Here is a 17,588-nt window from a genome sequence, read left to right on the forward strand (position 1 = left end):
ACTTACTACAAAAATGGTAGTCAAGATTGTGTGGAATCAGCACAAAGATATACATACAGATCAGATCAATGGAATATAATTGAGTTGAGAAATAAAACCACATAGATGTGGTTAATTTGTCTTTCAACAAGGGTATCAAGACCATTCAATGGAGAAAGAATAGCCTTTTCAACAAATGGTGCGTGGAGCAAATGGGTAGCCATTTGTGAAATAATGTAGTTGGACCCTTACTGCATACCATAAATAATAATTAACTCAAAGTAGATGACAGACCTAAATGTAAGAGCTAAAACTTTAAAACTCTTAGAAGGAAACTTAGGGTTAAGAATCCCAAAGTATGACACTAAAAGCATGAGCAACAGAAAAATAGATTAATTTGTACATCATCAAAAGGAAAAACTGTGCTTCAAAGGACACCATTAAGAAAGTGAGAAGAAAACCTGTAGAGTGGAAGAAAATATGTAAAGACTGTATATCTGATAAGGGACTTTTTTTTTTTTTTTTTAAAGCAGTCCATTATTTTTAGAGAGAGAGCACTCGAGAGGGGAAGGGGAAGCAGACTCCACACTGAGCAGGGAGCCCGATGCAGGGCTTGATTCCGTGACCCTGAAATCACGATAGGAGCTGAAACCAGGACTTAGATGCTCAACCAACTGGGCCACTCAGGCACCACTCTGATAAGGGACTGCAGTCTAGAATATATAAAGAATTTTTATAACCTTAATGATAAAAAAAAAACAATTTAAAAATGGGCAAAGAATCTGATTTGACTTTTTAGGGAGGATATACAGTTAGAAAATATGTGAAAGGACAGCAGACATCAAAAATTATGATAATGGAGAAATTGGCAGCCCCCTTACACTGCTGGTAGGAATGTAAAATAGCGCAGCATTTTGGAAAAATAGTTTGACAGTTCCTCAAATGATTAAACAGAGTTACCATGTGACCTAACAGTTTGATTCCTAGGTATATGCCCAAGAAAAATAAAAGCATATATCTACATAAAATCCTGTCCAGAGATGTTTATGGAAGCATTATTCATAATAGCCCAAAAGTGGAAAGACCCCAAATGTCTATCAGTCGATGAGTAGATAATAAAATATAATGGGGTATATCCATATGATGGGGTAGTATTCAGTCATAAAAAGGAATAAACTACTGATATATGTTGCAACATAGATGAACTTTAAAAATATACTAAGTGAAAGAAGCAAGGCACAGAAGATCACGTGTATGATTCTGTTTGTACGAAATGTCCTGGATAGGAGTGATACCCAAGTGGTACACAGTTTCTTTCTGAGGTGATGAAAACGTTAAAAAATTGACTGTGATAATGGTTTGCACATAGATGTGAAAATATGAAAGCTATTGACATGTACACTTTAATAAATCTCCTAAAAAAAAGTAACGATTTCAGCTGTGCTGTTAGAATAACAGAACTCTTTATCATAAGCCAACCTCATTTGTTCTCTTCCTTTTTCTCATTTCTGTAGAAATCATGACTACCCCAGGAAAAGAGAACTTTCGCCTGAAAAGTTACAAAAATAAGTCCCTGAATCCTGATGAGATGCGCAGAAGGAGGGAGGAAGAGGGATTGCAGTTACGCAAGCAGAAAAGAGAAGAGCAGGTAAATCCTTTATCCTTATTAATTTATTTTAAAGAACTAAATTTTCCATTTTAAGCCTGAAACTACTTCAGTTTTAATTTTGTTAGATATGTATATGTGTGTAGATATATGCCCCTGTCATAAAATCAAACGTGTTTTGGGAATTGGGAAGAGGAAGTGATGAAAAGTCAAGAATAAAGAAATCTCTCAAGTTCTCATATTTCCAATACAACCACTGTTTAATATTTCAGCCTGTTTGTTTTTAGTGTATTTTATTTTTTTAAAGTTGCAACTTGCTTAAGTTTTATGTGCATGTTTGTTAATGAATTCTCAAGTGATCAGTAATATGCTATTTTTCATTATCATCTTTAATATGAAAATTTGTAAACATACAAAATTAATAGTGAACTTCATAAATTCCCCTTTGCAATCAGTAATTGTCAGTATTTTGTTGTACTTGCTTCGTGTCTGTCTTTACATTTATTATGTAGTATTTTAAAACAAAAATCTCCAGGAATAGGTCTTTTTACCCCTAAATTAATTCTGTATGATTCATTAGGACATTGATTTTTTTATTTTTAAAAAATTTTTGCTCATTTTTAACTGACAACGTCTGAACATATGCAGGAGGATTTGGGAATCACTGTCACTTTAGCCTTCCTCCTAAAATGCCTAGAATGAATGGTATATCCCTTTTGGCAAAGAAATTTAAAGACACTTAGGTGACTTTTTTTGCTAAGGAGAGACTTTTGAGCTTGGAAGGACCATTTGATCCCCATGGTACAAAAGCTCCATAAAAGACAAATGAATGAGTCAGAATTTTTCATACATGAGAAATAAATGTAGTCTCAAAATACACTGTTCTTTTGGGTAACACTGCACTGCAGAATCCAGTTAGTTAAAGTCCAAGAGTACATTACAACCCCAGTGTTTTTTTTGTTAGGGCTGTAGATGTTTGACTTAAACACTGTCATTATACTATTATTTTGGGGGCAAAGAATTTATAATATTATAATGGAGTTTATATTAAGTGGAGTAAATTAAGAGTTATCACTTATTCATAAAAGGATGAGTTTCTCTGGGTTTCTTATCTCTTTTTTCATCTCTGTGTCTTATTTGAAGTGGAACCTTTCATTGAACTTTTGTAGTAGCTTCTATTGTGGAGGTAAACTTCAGAAATCACAATAACATTGTTACATATTTATATTCCCGTATGTGAATGTGAATACATGAATATATACACATGAGTCCAAGTGTAGGTCTGAATAGAACCACCAGCTTATGCATCATATTTGGCATAAAGCCATTTGAAGATGTGATAATGACCCTCTGCTATTAACAGTGTTCATTTTATTGTCTTCTTGGTGATAGGTGATGCCATATTATATGAATAAAATAAATTTTTCTTATTCACTTACTTGCCTGAAGACAAATGCTCTGTATCCTTAATATATCAAGTTTGGCCCCATATATTGAACTGAAAATATTTGTAGTTGAAGTTCTATCATGTTCATTGTATGAGATCTGAAATTGTACTAAGGCTTTAATAAGTTTCTGTGGGGGGCGCCTGGGTGGCTTAGTGGGTTGAGCCGCTGCCTTCGGCTCGGGTCATGATCTCAGGGTCCTGGGATCGAGTCCCGCATCGGGCTCTCTGCTCAGCAGGGAGCCTGCTTCCTCCTCTCTCTCTGCCTGCCTCTCTGCCTACTTGTGATCTCTCTCTGTCAAAAAAAAAAAAAAAAAAGTTTCTGTGGTAAGTTTCTGGAATATTGCTCTATTTCAAATCTTAATTTTTTTATTTCATCCTTTATTATATAGAGAGAACTGGTAAAAGTAATCAGGCTTCTTAATACCATAACAGTACTTATTTGATGCCTCATTTGTAAAATAGTAAATATTAGTAAAATATAGATTCATTTAGGTACTGTTTATCTTTCACAGTTGCTTTGTCATTTATCGGGAAAAGTCACAGGCTTAAGCCAGCTGACAAGTTAGATATGTGAGGGTAGCGCAGGAGTTGATGTTGCCAAGTGCTCAAAAGATAACTAACTGCATCTTTGAGGGCTGTCCTTTTATCAGACTAACGTTTAATTTTTGTTATACCTAGGCAACACTTATAGGATAGAGCACTTAATGGATAGAGGATAAGTGACCTCTATCCATCTGGCCCTCACAGACCAATCTAAAATTTATTTTTGGCAAAAATTACACTAGTTGGTGTCATTCTGATTAAGCCAGTACTTGTAAATTTGAATTAAGCAGACTCTTGTTAATTCATAGTGAATAGGTAACCTAGTGCTGCTGAAAGTTCATAAAACCCATTATGATGATGAATGGAGGTTTGCTTGATGTTTTTAGTTAAAAGAAATATTTTGTGAAGTGAGCAAGTTGATAAACTTGTGGACAGGCAACTTTCCACATTTATTAACTTGGTTGACAAGTTCAGTTAACATGTAGCCTGTAGTTAAGGTGTATAGATCATGATTGTTTTGGCAGATTTTTCTTTTTAATTATTATTTTTAAAGATTTTATTTATTAGAGCACAAGCAGAGGGAAAGGGAGAAGCAGACCCTCCGCTGAGGAGGGAGCCTGATGCAAGACTCGATCCCAGGACTCTGGGATCATGACGCAAGCTGAAGGCAGCTGCTTAAACGACTGAGCCACCCAGGCGCCCCAGTTTTTTCTTTTTTTTTTTCTTTTTTAAAGATTATTTATTTATTTATTTGACAGACAGAGATCACAAGTAGGCAGAGAGGCAGGCAGAGAGAGAGAGAGAGAGAGAGAGAGAGAGGAAAGCAGGCTCTCCGCTAAGCAGAGAGCCCGATGCGGGACTCGATCCCAGGACCCTGGGATCATGACATGAGCCAAAGGCAGCGGCTTAACCCACTGAGCCACCCAGGTGTCCCCCCAGTTTTTTCTTTTTTAAAACCTATTTTTCTCTGAGTAAGACATGCACAGTTGAAAAAATTAAATAGTACTATAATACCTGAAACCAAACCACCAGTGTTCCTGGTCTCATTCCCAAGGTAAACCACTTTCAATCCTCTTGACTATTTATCAATTTAAAATATTACCTATTGATGTTCTGTTATGGTAGGTGAAGATTTAAGCTCTTACACTACGTTTCCCTTGCTTGTATTTTCAGTATAGTTATACTACAGTATATAAGTATTATTTATTGCTGAATTGAATAGTATACTGTGGTTACATTTCCTTTCTTTATACTTTGTTTTTACTGGAGTTAATTGTCTGATTTTTTTTTACCTGCTTGGCTTCATATTCCTAGCTGTCTTTTTTGTTTGTTTGTTTTTTTCAATTCTCTTCTACAGCTCTTTAAAGTAATTTTTATCTAATTTTCTGTGTGGTTAAATTTCTCAGATAATTTCTCAGCTCTATTTTTTTTTCTGCTGGAGACCTACATCCTACATTTTTTGTCCTCTTGCACCAGTCAGAATTGTTAGTCCTCTGTTCTGGCTGGATAGCTGTAGTCTTAGGACTTCCCTCTGCTGAGTATTTCTCAGGTCTTATCATGTCATCATCCTTATAATGTACATGGTATGGTGTTTCCAATTTCAAATTCTAGTTGTTGATCTGCAGTTGTATTACAAATCATAATTGTATCTTGCCATATTAAAGACCACTGCTTACGGATGTAAATTTTGCAATACAGGGGATGTAATTTTAGTTACTAGGTGTGATTTTGGAGTCATGCAAATGCTTTTAAGTAATTGTGAAACAAAAAGAAGTAATAATGAAGGAAGAAATCCTTAAAAATAAACGAGGAATTAAATGGCCCTAACTGGGGCGCCTGGGTGGCTCAGTGGGTTAAGCTGCTGCCTTCGGCTCAGGTCATGATCTCAGGGTCCTGGGATCAAGTCCCGCATCGGGCTCTCTGCTCAGCAGGGAGCCTGCTTCCTCCTCTCTCTCTGCCTGCCTCTCTGCCTACTTGTGATCTCTCTCTGTCAAATAAATAAATAAAATCTTTAAAAATAAATAAATAAATAAATAAATAAATGGCCCTAACTGTATGTCATGCTTGTAGCTAAACCACACAGAGAGGCAGTACTTTAATACACTTTAAAATGTGGCAAATAATTAATTTTCTCTACTGGGCAGTATTTTAAGGACAAAAAGAAGTATAAACAAATCTTCAGCTGCTTTAGTAGTCATATAAGATTGATTCTGAACCATGTGTATTTGTTTTTCTTTTCTTAATTTTTTTTTTTTTTTTTTTAATTTGACAGAGATCACAAGTAGGCAGAGAAGTAGGCAGAGAGAGAGGAGGTAGCAGGCTCCTTGCTGAGCAGAGAGCCTGATGTGGGGCTGGATCCCGGGACCCTGGGATCATGACCTGAGCTGAAGGCAGAGGCTTTAACCCACTGAGCCACCCAGGCGCCCCAGAAACCATGTATATTTGTATATGGATATAGCAAATAACTATGTTAATATTAGGAACCTAGATTTTTTTAGGTTAAGAAAGAATAAAAGTATAAAATCAAAGAAGTTAGGTAAATTTGAATAGGTAATATCAATAGGGAATCATGAGGTATTTTCTTGCAATACACGTACACACACAAAACCCAGTTCTGTCCTAGAAAGGCTTAGAAATAGCAAAATACCTTACATCACTGAGCACTTTGAGCACCCCGAGATATTGGCCATTAGAGAATTTTTCTCTCAAGGGATCAAGGCTTCTTGGAAAAAACACCTGATTCTCGATTAGAGATAGGGAATATTCAAGGTGAATGTGTAGTATTTTTTCATAACATAGAGCAAGGAGGTTTAAGATTATCAAAGCTTATGTTGAATAGACTCAGGAGATAGCTGGAACAGGCTCCCATTAGCCGTAAGTGGGATATATTGAGTATTAGAAAGGGCACTTGGAGGACTTCTGCTTCCAGCCAAAGTGGAATAGCAGGGCCCAGATTTACTGTGGTACCTGAAACAAACTAGAAATAATAAGACAAAATGCATGAAACAGCAGTTCAAGACACAAGACATTAACCAGTGAAGGACAATGATCTCTAGAGATAGGAAACCAATGAGAAGAGCCCTATGATTGTTAACCCTTTACTGCCGAAGAGAGTTTCCAAGTTGCAACACAAGGAAAGGGAACTAAAGAACACAGCCTTTCTGTGTTGAAGAGACAGAGCTGAGTCAGACGAGATCAGGTCATCCATTTACAGGAGGGAATACCAAAAGGGAGAGAACTGTATATAAAGAAAGAAGCCTGGAGATCTTCAGAGTTTTTCTTTGAATATTCAGCAGAGCACTGACCAGCAGATGTGCTTGAGGAGACTGCACAAGGCTAGAGAAACTGCCCTCCACAGATGATAGATTAGAGGGAACACTGCCTGGCCCTTGCACAGTACTGAGAATAGTGCCTGTTCTTCTAGCCAGACTGGAAAAAGTCATCTTCCACAGGACATTAGGTAGTGTATTCAGGAGACTCTTGCCTCAGTAGTGGAGATTAATTAGCCATAGACAAACTACTGCTCCAGACCTCCCTAACAGAGCATAAAAGCAAGATCCAAGAGGTTGATCAAACTGCAGTTTTTAGTTTTTCTTAATTAGTAATCAAATGAGGAAAAAGAAATACTTGAATTTCTTCATTTTCAAAATAATGAGTTTGTTTCTTAGCATCCTCCAAAGGGAACAGGAATGTGTGAATTTTAATATTATTAGGAATTCATAGTGTTAAAATAGATGTATTGCAGTTTATTTCAGCTGTTTTTTTGTATGTTTTTAAACATAGCTGTATAGTTGACATACAATAGAGTATACAGTTTGTTAAATTTTGGCATATGTACCATCACCATAATTAAGGTAGTGAACATACTTACTGCTCTCAAAATTTTTCTGGTATACTTTGTAGTACCTTTTCCCCACCCCTCACCTATCTCCAAACAATTTCTATTCTGTTTTCAGTCACCACTGATTACTTTGCATAAATGACTGTTATAATATATATTCTATTTTGTCTGGCTTCTTTCAGTCAGCGTAATCATTTTGAGATTCATTTATGTTGTGTGTATCAGTAGTTCATTCGTGTTCTTGTTGAGTAGCTATCTTGTAAAGATAAAACCACGATTGGTTTATTCATTCACCTGTTGATGGCAGTTCCGATTGTTTCCAGTTTTGGGTGATTATCAGTGAAGCTGCTCTGAACATTCATGGACAGCTCTTTGTATGGACGTGTATTTCCATTTCTCCAGGATGGATATCTAGGAGGAGAATGGCTGGGTTGTATAGTAGGTGTGTACACTATTCAGCTGTTTGCTAAAATGGGTTATACTACTTTATCTTCACATCAACAGTGTATGAGACTTTCATTTGCCCCTCTTGTGAGCACATACATACATAAGCACCACATCTCCATTTATTTATTTATTTATTTCCACATCTCCATTTATTTAGACCTATAATATCTCTCAGGGATTTGTAGGCTTGCTTTTTAAAAAAGATTTATTTATTAGAGGGGGGGAGGCGCAGAGGGAGAGAGCGAATCTCAAGCAGACTCTTTGCTGAGTGTGGAGCCTGACATGGTGTTCAGTCTCATGACTCTGCGATCAGGACCTGAACCAAAACTAAGAGTCGGACGCTTAACTGACTGGGCTACCCTTGGTGCCCTGATTTGCAATTTTTCTTGTGAGATTTGCTTCCTAAGTATTGTGTAGTTTTGATGCTTTTGCAAATGGTATCTTTTGAATTTCAGTTTTTGATTGTTCATTGTTAATATTTAGAATCCCATGGGACTCACCAGGAGAGATGGTTCCCCAATCTTGTAGCTCATCTGGGAGAGGTGACAGGGACAAAAGAGTCAGTGGGCACCATTTCCTTCCCTTACCCCTCATCATAGGTGCAGAGATACCTGCTGAGGGTGACTAACTTGGACAATGGCTTTTTACTGTGCTTTATTTCAAATTCCATGCACCTACACTTTGGTGCAGACTGCCCCTCTGGGACAAACCCGCATCAGTCCCGGTGCAGTGAGACCCTCCCCTTGAAGACCACAGGCCCACGCCATACAGGTCCCTAAAGTTTGGAGTTTCAAAACTCAGTACTGCCTGCTTGAGATAGTAGGTGCACTGCCGTCCAGACAGACAGATGGCTGGAACACACACAGGGTGAAAACAGCAAGCTGAGGGATGCCTGGGACATATGAGGGGAGATTGTTTGCTCTTATGGGATGGCTTCCTGGATAGTGGTGTATGCAGACTTTCCTCTCTGGGGACTAGGGAGCTGGGTGATGCTATTTTCCTCCCTCTTCACTTAGCATAAACTCACTTCAGTAAGCAGCACAGGCCAACAATAGTGGCCTAAGCTGCTTACACCAAGCCGTAGAATAGCAGGCCTCTCCTCCAGAAGACCAGCACACACCCCTGCACACAACATGTCTGCTGACCATAGAGTTCTGCAAAGCTTCGGCTCTAGTGGAAATAGCATTAAGTGTCTTTAACAAGTGGACCAGACCGCATCTAGTTAAAACTCACCACACTCTGGCCAAGGTCCAGACACTCCCCACTGCAGGCAAGGAGAAACTGCAGAGGACTGACCTGAGGAAAAGAGCAGCCAAAACACAGCAGCAGAGTGTACACAGCATATACCAGAGACACTTCTAAGTGCCAGACTCTGGACAGTATATGACCTTTTCTACATAAAGTCATTACTTATAGGAGCAGGAAACATGACAGGCTTTCCTAACACACAGAAGAAAACAAAGACCTACACAAAATGCCAAGGCAGAGGAATTCATCCCAAAAGAAAGAACAAGAAAAAGTCATGGCCAGGGATCTAATCAATACGGATAGAAATAGTATGTCTGATTTAGAATTGGAAGGAAGAATCATAAGGATGTTAGCTGGGCTTGAGAAAAGCATAGAAGACTCTAGGAAGTCCCTTACTATAGAGATAGAAACCCCCCAAAATTAGGCTGAAATGAAAAATGTAATAACGGAGATTTGAAGCCAACTGGATGTAATGACCACAAGGATGGAAGAAGCAGAGCTATGAATAAGTGATAGAGAGATTATAGAAATTAATGAAGTTAAAAGGAAGAGGGAAAGAAAAATATTACATCAGGAATGTAGACTTAGGGAACTCAGTGATTCCATAAAGTGTAATAATGTTTGTATCACAGGAGTCCCAGAAGCAGAGAGGGAAAAGGGGGGGGGAGCAGAAGGTTTATTTGAGGAAATTATAGCTGAAAACTTTCCTAATGTGGAAATAGACATCTAAATCCAGGAGGCACAGGCAACTCCCATCAAAATCAACAAAAGCAGGCCAATACCAAGACATATCATAGTTAAATTTGCAAAACACAGAGGTAAGAGGGGCGCCTGGGTGGCTCAGTGGGTTAAGCCACTGCCTTCGGCTCAGGTCATGGTCTCAGGGTCCTAGGATCGAGTCCCGCATCGGGCTCTCTGCTCAGCAGGGAGCCTGCTTCCTCCTCTCTCTCTCTGCCTGCCTCTCTGCCTACTTGTGATCTCTCTCTGTCAAATAAATAAATAAAATCTTTAAACAAAACAAAACAAAAACACAGAGGTAAGGAAAAAAGTCCTAAAAGTGCTAAGACAGAAGAAGTCCCTAACTTACAAGGGAAGACAAATAAGGTTAGCAGCAGATCTCTCCTCAGAAACTTGGCAGGCCAGAAGCAGGTGGTATGATATATTCAACATGCTGAATGAGAAAAATCTGCAGCCAACAGTACTTTATCCAGAAAGGTTGTGTCATTCAGAGTAGAAGAAGTGATAGTTTCCCAGACAGACAAAAACTAAAGCAGTTCGTGACAACTAAATCAGCTTTGCAAGAAATTTTAAAGGGGACTCTTTGAAAAAGAAAGATCAAAGTCAATGAAGATTAGAAAGGAACAGAGAAAATCTCCTGAAACAATGACAAAACAAGTAATAAAATGGCACTAAATTCTTATCTATCAATAATTACTCTGAATGTAAATGGACTAAATGCTCCAATCAAAAGACATAGCGTGTCAGAATGGGTTAAAAAAACAAGACCCATCTACATGTTGCTTATAAGAGACTCATTTTAGATCTAAAGACACCTGCAGATTGAAAGTGAGGGGATAGAGAACCATTTATCATGCAGTGAATGTCAAAGCTGAAGTACCAATACTTAACATCAGATAAACTGGATTTTAAAACAAAGACTGTAACAAGAAATGAAGAGGATCACTATATCATAATAAAGGGGTCTATCCAACAGGAAGGTCTAACAATTGTAAATATTTATGCCTCCAACTTCAGAGCACCCAAACATATAAAACAGTAACAAACATAAAAGAACTCATTGATAATTACACGCGAATAGTAGGGGACTTTAACACCCCACTTTTGTCAAAGGACAAATCATCTAAGCAGAAAATGAACAAGGAAACGAAGAATGACTTTGAATGACACACTAGGCCAGACTTAACAGATATATTCAGAACATTTCATCCCATAGTGGCACAGTACACATTTTTTTTCTAGTGCACATGGGACATTATCCAGAAGAGATCACATACTAGGTCACAAATCAGGCCTCAGCAAGTACAAAAAGATTGAGATCATGCCATGCATATTTTCTTTTTTTCTTTCTCCAATTTATTTATTTTCAGAAAAACATTATTCATTATTTTTTCACCACACCCAGTGCTCCATGCAAGCCGTGCCCTCTATAATACCCACCACCTGGTACCCCAACCTCCCACCCCCCCCCGCCACTTCAAACCCCTCAGACTGTTTTTCAGAGTCCATGCATATTTTCTGACTGCAGTGTTCTGAAACTTGAAGTCAACTACAAGAAAAAATTTGGAAAGACTACAAATACATAGGAGGCTAAAGAACATCTTACTAAAGAATGAGTGGGTCAACCAGAAACTTAAGGAAGAAATTAAAACTATGTGGAAACAAATTAAAATGAAAACATGACAGTCCAAAACCTATGGGATGCAGTAAAAGGGATCGGAAGAGGGACTTATATAGCAATACAGGCCTACCTCAAGAAGCAGAAAAATTTCAAATACATAATCAAACCTTTCCCTGCTTTTTTCAGCTAGGAAAAGAGCAACAAGTGAAGCCTAAAGCCAGCAGAAGAAGGGAAATAATAAAGAGTAGAGCAGAAATAAATGATGTAGAAATAAAATAGTAGAACAGATGAATGAAACCAGGAGCTGCTTCTTTGAAAAAATAAATAAAATTGATAGATCCCTAGCCAGATTTATCCAGAAGAGAAAGGACCCAAATAAAATCATGAATAAGAGAGATCAGAACTAACACCACAGAAATACAAATACTTACAAAAGAATGTTGTGAAAAATTATATGCCAACAGATAGGCAATCTGGAAGAAATGGATAAATTCCTAGAAACATATAAAGTATCAAAACTGAAACAGGAGGAAATAGAAAACTTGACAGACTGATAGCCGGCAAAGAAAAATTAAATCAGTTATCAAAAATCTCCTAACAAACACAAGTCCAGGACCAGATGGCTTCTCAGGGGAATTTTACCAAACATTTAAAGAAGAGTTAGTACCTATTCTTCTCAAACTGTTTAAAAAAATAGAAATGAAAGGAAAACTTCCAGACTCCTTCGAGGCCAGCATTACTTTAACTTCAGAACCAGTAAAGACCCCACTAAAAAAGAAAATTACAGGTCAGTATCACGGTGAACATGGATGCAGATATTCTCAACAAAATACCAGCAAATCAAATCCAACAATACATTAAAAAAATCATTCGCCACAATTAAGTGGGATTTGTTCCTGGGCTGCGAGGGTGGTTCAGTATTTACAAATCAATCAATGCAGTACACAATATTTACAAAAGGAAGGATAAGAGCTATATGATTCTCTCAGTATTGATTCAGAAAAAGAATTTGACAAAGTATAATGATAAAAACCCTTAACAAAGTAGGGGTAGAAGGATGTATGTATGATACCTCAGCATCATACACAGAAGGTCATATACAGAAGACCTATGGCTAATATTCTCAATGGGAAGAAACTGAGAGCTTTTACTCTGTGGTTAGGAATGAGATCTGTGATGTCCATTCACATCACTGTTATTTAACATAGGACTGGAAGTCTTAGTCTCAGTAGTCAGATAGCAAAAAGAAAAGGCATCCAGATTGGCAAGGAAAAAGACAAACTTCCACTATTTGCAGACAGCATGATACTTTATGTGGAAAACCCAGAGAGTCCACCAAAAAATTGCTAGAACTGATACATGAATTCAGTAAAGTCGCAGGATGTAAAATCCCACATATGGAAGTTTGTTGCATTGCTATATACCAACAGTGAAGCAGCAGAAATCAAGGAATTAATCCCATCTACAATTGCACCAAAAACCATAGGATACCTGGGAATAAATCTAACCAAAGAGGTAAAAAAAAATCTGTACTCTGAAAACTATAGAATGAAATTTGAAAGAAATTGAAGAGGACACAAAGAAATGGAATGACATTCCATGCACATGGATTAGGAGAACAAATGCTGTTAAAATGTCTATACTATTCAAAGCAGTGCACACATTGAGTGCAATTCCTATCAAAATACCACCAGCATTGGGGCGCCTGCGTGGCTCAGTGGGTTAAAGCCTCTGCCTTTGGCTCAGGTCACAATCCCCACATCGGGCTCTCTGCCTGACAGGGAGCCTGCTTCTTCCTTTCTCTATGCCTGCCTCTCTGCCTACTTGTGATCTCTGTCAAATAAATAAATAAAATCTTTAAAAAAAAATACCACCAGCATTTTTCACAGAGGTAGAACAATCAATCCTAAAATTTGTATGGAACCACAAAAAACCCTGAATAGCCACAGCAATCTTGAAAAAGAGAAGCAAAACTGTATGCATCACGGTTGTGGACTTTAGGTTATATTATAAAGCTGTAGTGATCAAGATTGTATGATCTTGATCACTTGATCAAGTGTCACTTGATCACTTGATCACTTGATCATATGATCAAGATTGTATGATACTGGTATGCCTGTGTGGCTTAGTCAGTTAAGTGCCTGCCTTCGGCTCAGGCCATGATCCCAGGGTCCTGGGATTGAGTCTCACATTGGGCTCCCTGCTCAGTAGGGAGCCTGCTTCTCCCTCTGCCTGCCACTCCTCCTGCTTGGGTGCACTCTCTCTCTCTCTGACAAATAAAATCTTAAAAAAAAAAAAAAAAAGATAGTAGATCAGTGGAACAGAATAGAAAACCCAGAAATGGACCCACAACTATGTGGTCAACTAATCTTCTACAAAGCAGGAAAAAAATATCTAATGAAAAAAAGTCCTTTCAATGAATGGTGTTAGGAAACAGCATTCAGAAAGAATGAAACTGGATCACTTTTTTACCCCATTCCCAAAAATAGTTTGAAAATGGTTGAAAGACCTAAATGTGAGACAGGAAACCATTAAAATCCTAAAGGAGAACACAGGCAGCAACCTCTTTGATGTTGGTCGTAGCAGCTTCTTACTAGACATGTCTCTGGAGGTAAGGGAATTCCCACAAAAGCAAAAAGGAAGTATTGGGACTAATAAGATAAAAAGCTTCTGCACAGCAAAGGGAACAATGAGCAACCTACAGAATGGGAGAAGATATTTGCAAATGACATGTATGGTACAGGGTTAGTATGCATAATCTGTAAAGAACTTATAAACTCAACACCCAGAAAACAGTCCTGTTAAGAAATGGACAGAAGACATGAATAGACATTTTTCCAAAGAAGACTTCTAAATCTAGATGACTAACAGACACACAAAAAGATGCCCAGTATCACTTATCATCACGGAAAGACAAATGAAAACTACAATGAGATATCACCTCACATCTGTGAAAATGGCTAAAATTAGTAATGGAGGAAACAACAGATATTACTGAGGATGTGAGAAAGGGGAATCCTCTTACACCGTAGGAAAGCAAACTGGTGCAGCCATTTTGGAAAACAGTGTGGAGTTTCCTAGGATCTACCAATTGCATCACTAGGTATTTACCCAAAGGATACAAAAATACTGATCAGAAGGGAGACATGCACCCTGATGTTTATAGCAGCATTATCAACAATAGCCAAGTAATGGAAAGAGCCTATGGAAAAAGTAGTAGTATTTCTATACAATGGACTATTAGCCATAATAGTGAAATCTTGCCATTTGCATGATGTGGATGGAACTAGGGTGTATTATGCTAATCGAAGTAAGCCAGTCAAAGACAAATACTGGGCACCTGGGTGGCTCAGTGGGTTAAGTGTCTGGCTTCGGCTTGGGTTGTGATTTCAGGGTCCTGGGATTGAGCCCTGTGTCAGGCTCTGTGCTAAACAGGGAGTCAGCTTCTCCCTCTCTCTTTGCTGCTTCCCCTGCCCGTGTTCTCATGCTCTCTTTTTCTCTGATAAATAAGTAAAATTTTAAAAAAGAGACAAGTGCCAGGGCGCTTGGGTGGGTGGCTCAGTGGGTTAAGCCGCTGCCTTCGGCTCAGGTCATGATCTCGGGGTCCTGGGATCGAGTCCCGCATCGGGCTCTCTGCTCAGCAGGGAGCCTGCTTCCCTCTCTCTCTCTGCCTGCCTCTCCATCTACTTGTGATTTCTCTCTGTCAAGTGAATAAATAAAATCTTTAAAAAAAAAAGAGACAAGTGCCATACGATTTCACTCGTATGGAATTTAAGAAATGAAATGGGGGAACATAGGAAAACAAGAGTGTAAACCATAAAACACACTTGACTGTAGAGAACAAACAGGTTGATGGAGGGAGTGAGGGAGGGATGGGTTAAATGCATGATGGGTATTAAGGAGGGCACTTGTGTTGATCACTGGGTGTTATATGTGATGAATCACTAAATTCTACTCCTGAACCTACATTACCTACATTACAGTATTATGTTAGCTAACTGAAATTTAAATAAAAACTTGAAACTAAAAAACAACAACAAACTTTTGGCCGTTTTCCAAATGTATTTCCCCCACCCCAGTTTTAGGGCTCCAGTACCTGTATAGTGGGTCACTTACGTTTTGTACCTATTTTCTCACCTTTTTTTCAACATGTCTTTAATTTTGGAGTGTTTATATTGCTATGTCTTTAAATTCAGTAATCGTTTTTCTTCTGCAGTATATAATCTGCTGTTAATCCTACCCAGTGTACTTTTCACCTGAAAAATTGTATTTTTCACATCTAGGTATTCGCTTAGTTCTTTTATCTCTTCCTGTCTCTCCTAGTGTTTATACTTCTCCTTTTTGAACGTGTGGAATATATTTATAACAACAATTTTAGTATTTCTATTTCTACCGTTTTTGTCATTTCTAGGTGATTTTGATTGTTGGTTATTTATTTATTTATTTATTTATCCTTCCTCATGGATAGTCTTTTCTGCTATTTAATGCTTGGTAGTTTCCAGTTGAATTCCAAGCATTGTGAATTTTACCTTGCTTATTCTTAGAGTTCTTATATCTTTTAATATATATGTAATTCTGAATTTGTCTTTGGATTTAGTAAATTACTTGTAACCAGTTTGTTTTTATGTTTCATTGGGATGGATTTTTAATACCCTTTAACCTAGAGCTAATTGAGCCTTACTTCGGAATCGGTATCCTTCTTGAGTATTCTACTCAATGCCCTATATATATTAGGAAGTCTTTTTTATTTTATGGTTGAAACATGAATTATACTTGACCCATATAACTTCAAAATTATTCTGCATGTTTGTTGGAGGTGGTTCCTTTCCCAGCTGTATTTCCCTTATACACCTGTGCTTGTAGTATGAAGCTAAAGACTCATGGGGAATTTTCTGCCGAGCCTTAAGAGTTCCTTCTGTGTTTATCTCTTCTCTTCTTTACTTTACCTATGGATTCTAGTTGCTCTGGCCTCCTCATTTCTAAACTCTGTCTCCTCAGCTCAGGGAGCCTGTAGGCCCTGCTTGGGTTTTGCCCTCCCTATGCTACAGCATGGAAACTCTGTCCAGGCAATAATCTGAGCTAATCATAGGGCCAGTTTTATTTCTTTTCTTTTCTGAAGGATCACTGCCTGGGCTGCCTGTTACCTATTAGCTAAAACCCGGTATTTTATGGATTTTGTCCGCTTTTAGAGTTGTGTAGGATGAGAGGATAAATTATTGTTACTCTGTCATTGCTTGAAAAAGTGAACTGTTTATATTTAAAGATAGAACGAAGGCACCTTAGTGGGCTGCCTTGGGAAGGAACTATTCTTTGCCTACACAAATTAATAGATGCTTTAAAGGTAGTGTTCACACAGCGGTCACTTGTTATCGCTCATTGCTGGGCAGGTTGGAAAAGTCCAGAAGTCTAAGTTCGTAATCTTTGAGGGTTAAGAGGGAGTATTAAGTCATTCTGACATCATTTTTATCATTTCCCCTAATGTATTGGTAAGACTATACTATCACCATCTTAACATAGAGGAAAGAGGGGAATGGCCAGGCATACCCTAACTCCTTTTTCAACCTTACCCTTTTTATGTGTCATGCAGTGTCAGGCTTCTCTCAGTAATTTTATCACATCAGGTGTTAGTAACAGCATATTGTGATAGTTAATTTCTTTAGATTATAAGATTGGAGAATTCTGAAATAGTTCCTCATCAGGAAAGGTCAAAGGTGGCACAGCCTTTAGAAGTTTTAAAATGATTTTCAAAAAACTCCATCCTTCCTTATTGCCTTTTAAATGGGGTTCCTAGTGTTTGTATGTTGGACTTCTTTGTATTAGACTACTTGAGTCACAGTCTTTTGTTTTTCAGTTATTCAAGCGAAGAAATGTTGCTACAGCAGAGGAAGAAACAGAAGAAGAAGTTATGTCGGATGGAGGCTTCCATGAGGCTCAGATTAATAACATGGAGATGGCACCAGTAAGTAAGATAATGAAAGGAACTCTTTCTTAGTGTTTTTCTGAAGAAGACAAGGAGGTGTAGCTTGCTACTTTGGTTTTTTAAAAAAGGTGTTAGTAGATGGTTATAGAAAGCACTTGGCATTTCTTTTTTTTTTTTTTTAAGATTTTATTTATTTGA

General features: G+C 37.9%; 1 protein-coding gene across 1 annotated transcript in view; it reads left to right on the plus strand.

The window, feature by feature from the left end:
• KPNA1 (karyopherin subunit alpha 1) overlaps positions 1-17,588 on the plus strand; it is a 69,090-nt gene that overhangs the window by 22,756 nt on the left and 28,746 nt on the right. The window contains exons 2-3 of the mRNA XM_044252220.1: positions 1,494-1,627; positions 17,322-17,429. Coding sequence (XP_044108155.1) covers positions 1,499-1,627; positions 17,322-17,429 — 237 coding nt within the window. The 5' untranslated portion in view covers positions 1,494-1,498. The remainder of the gene's footprint in view (positions 1-1,493; positions 1,628-17,321; positions 17,430-17,588) is intronic.

This window comes from Neovison vison, chromosome 6 (genome assembly GCF_020171115.1).
Source record: "Neovison vison isolate M4711 chromosome 6, ASM_NN_V1, whole genome shotgun sequence".
Classification (NCBI taxonomy): domain Eukaryota; kingdom Metazoa; phylum Chordata; class Mammalia; order Carnivora; family Mustelidae; genus Neogale; species Neogale vison.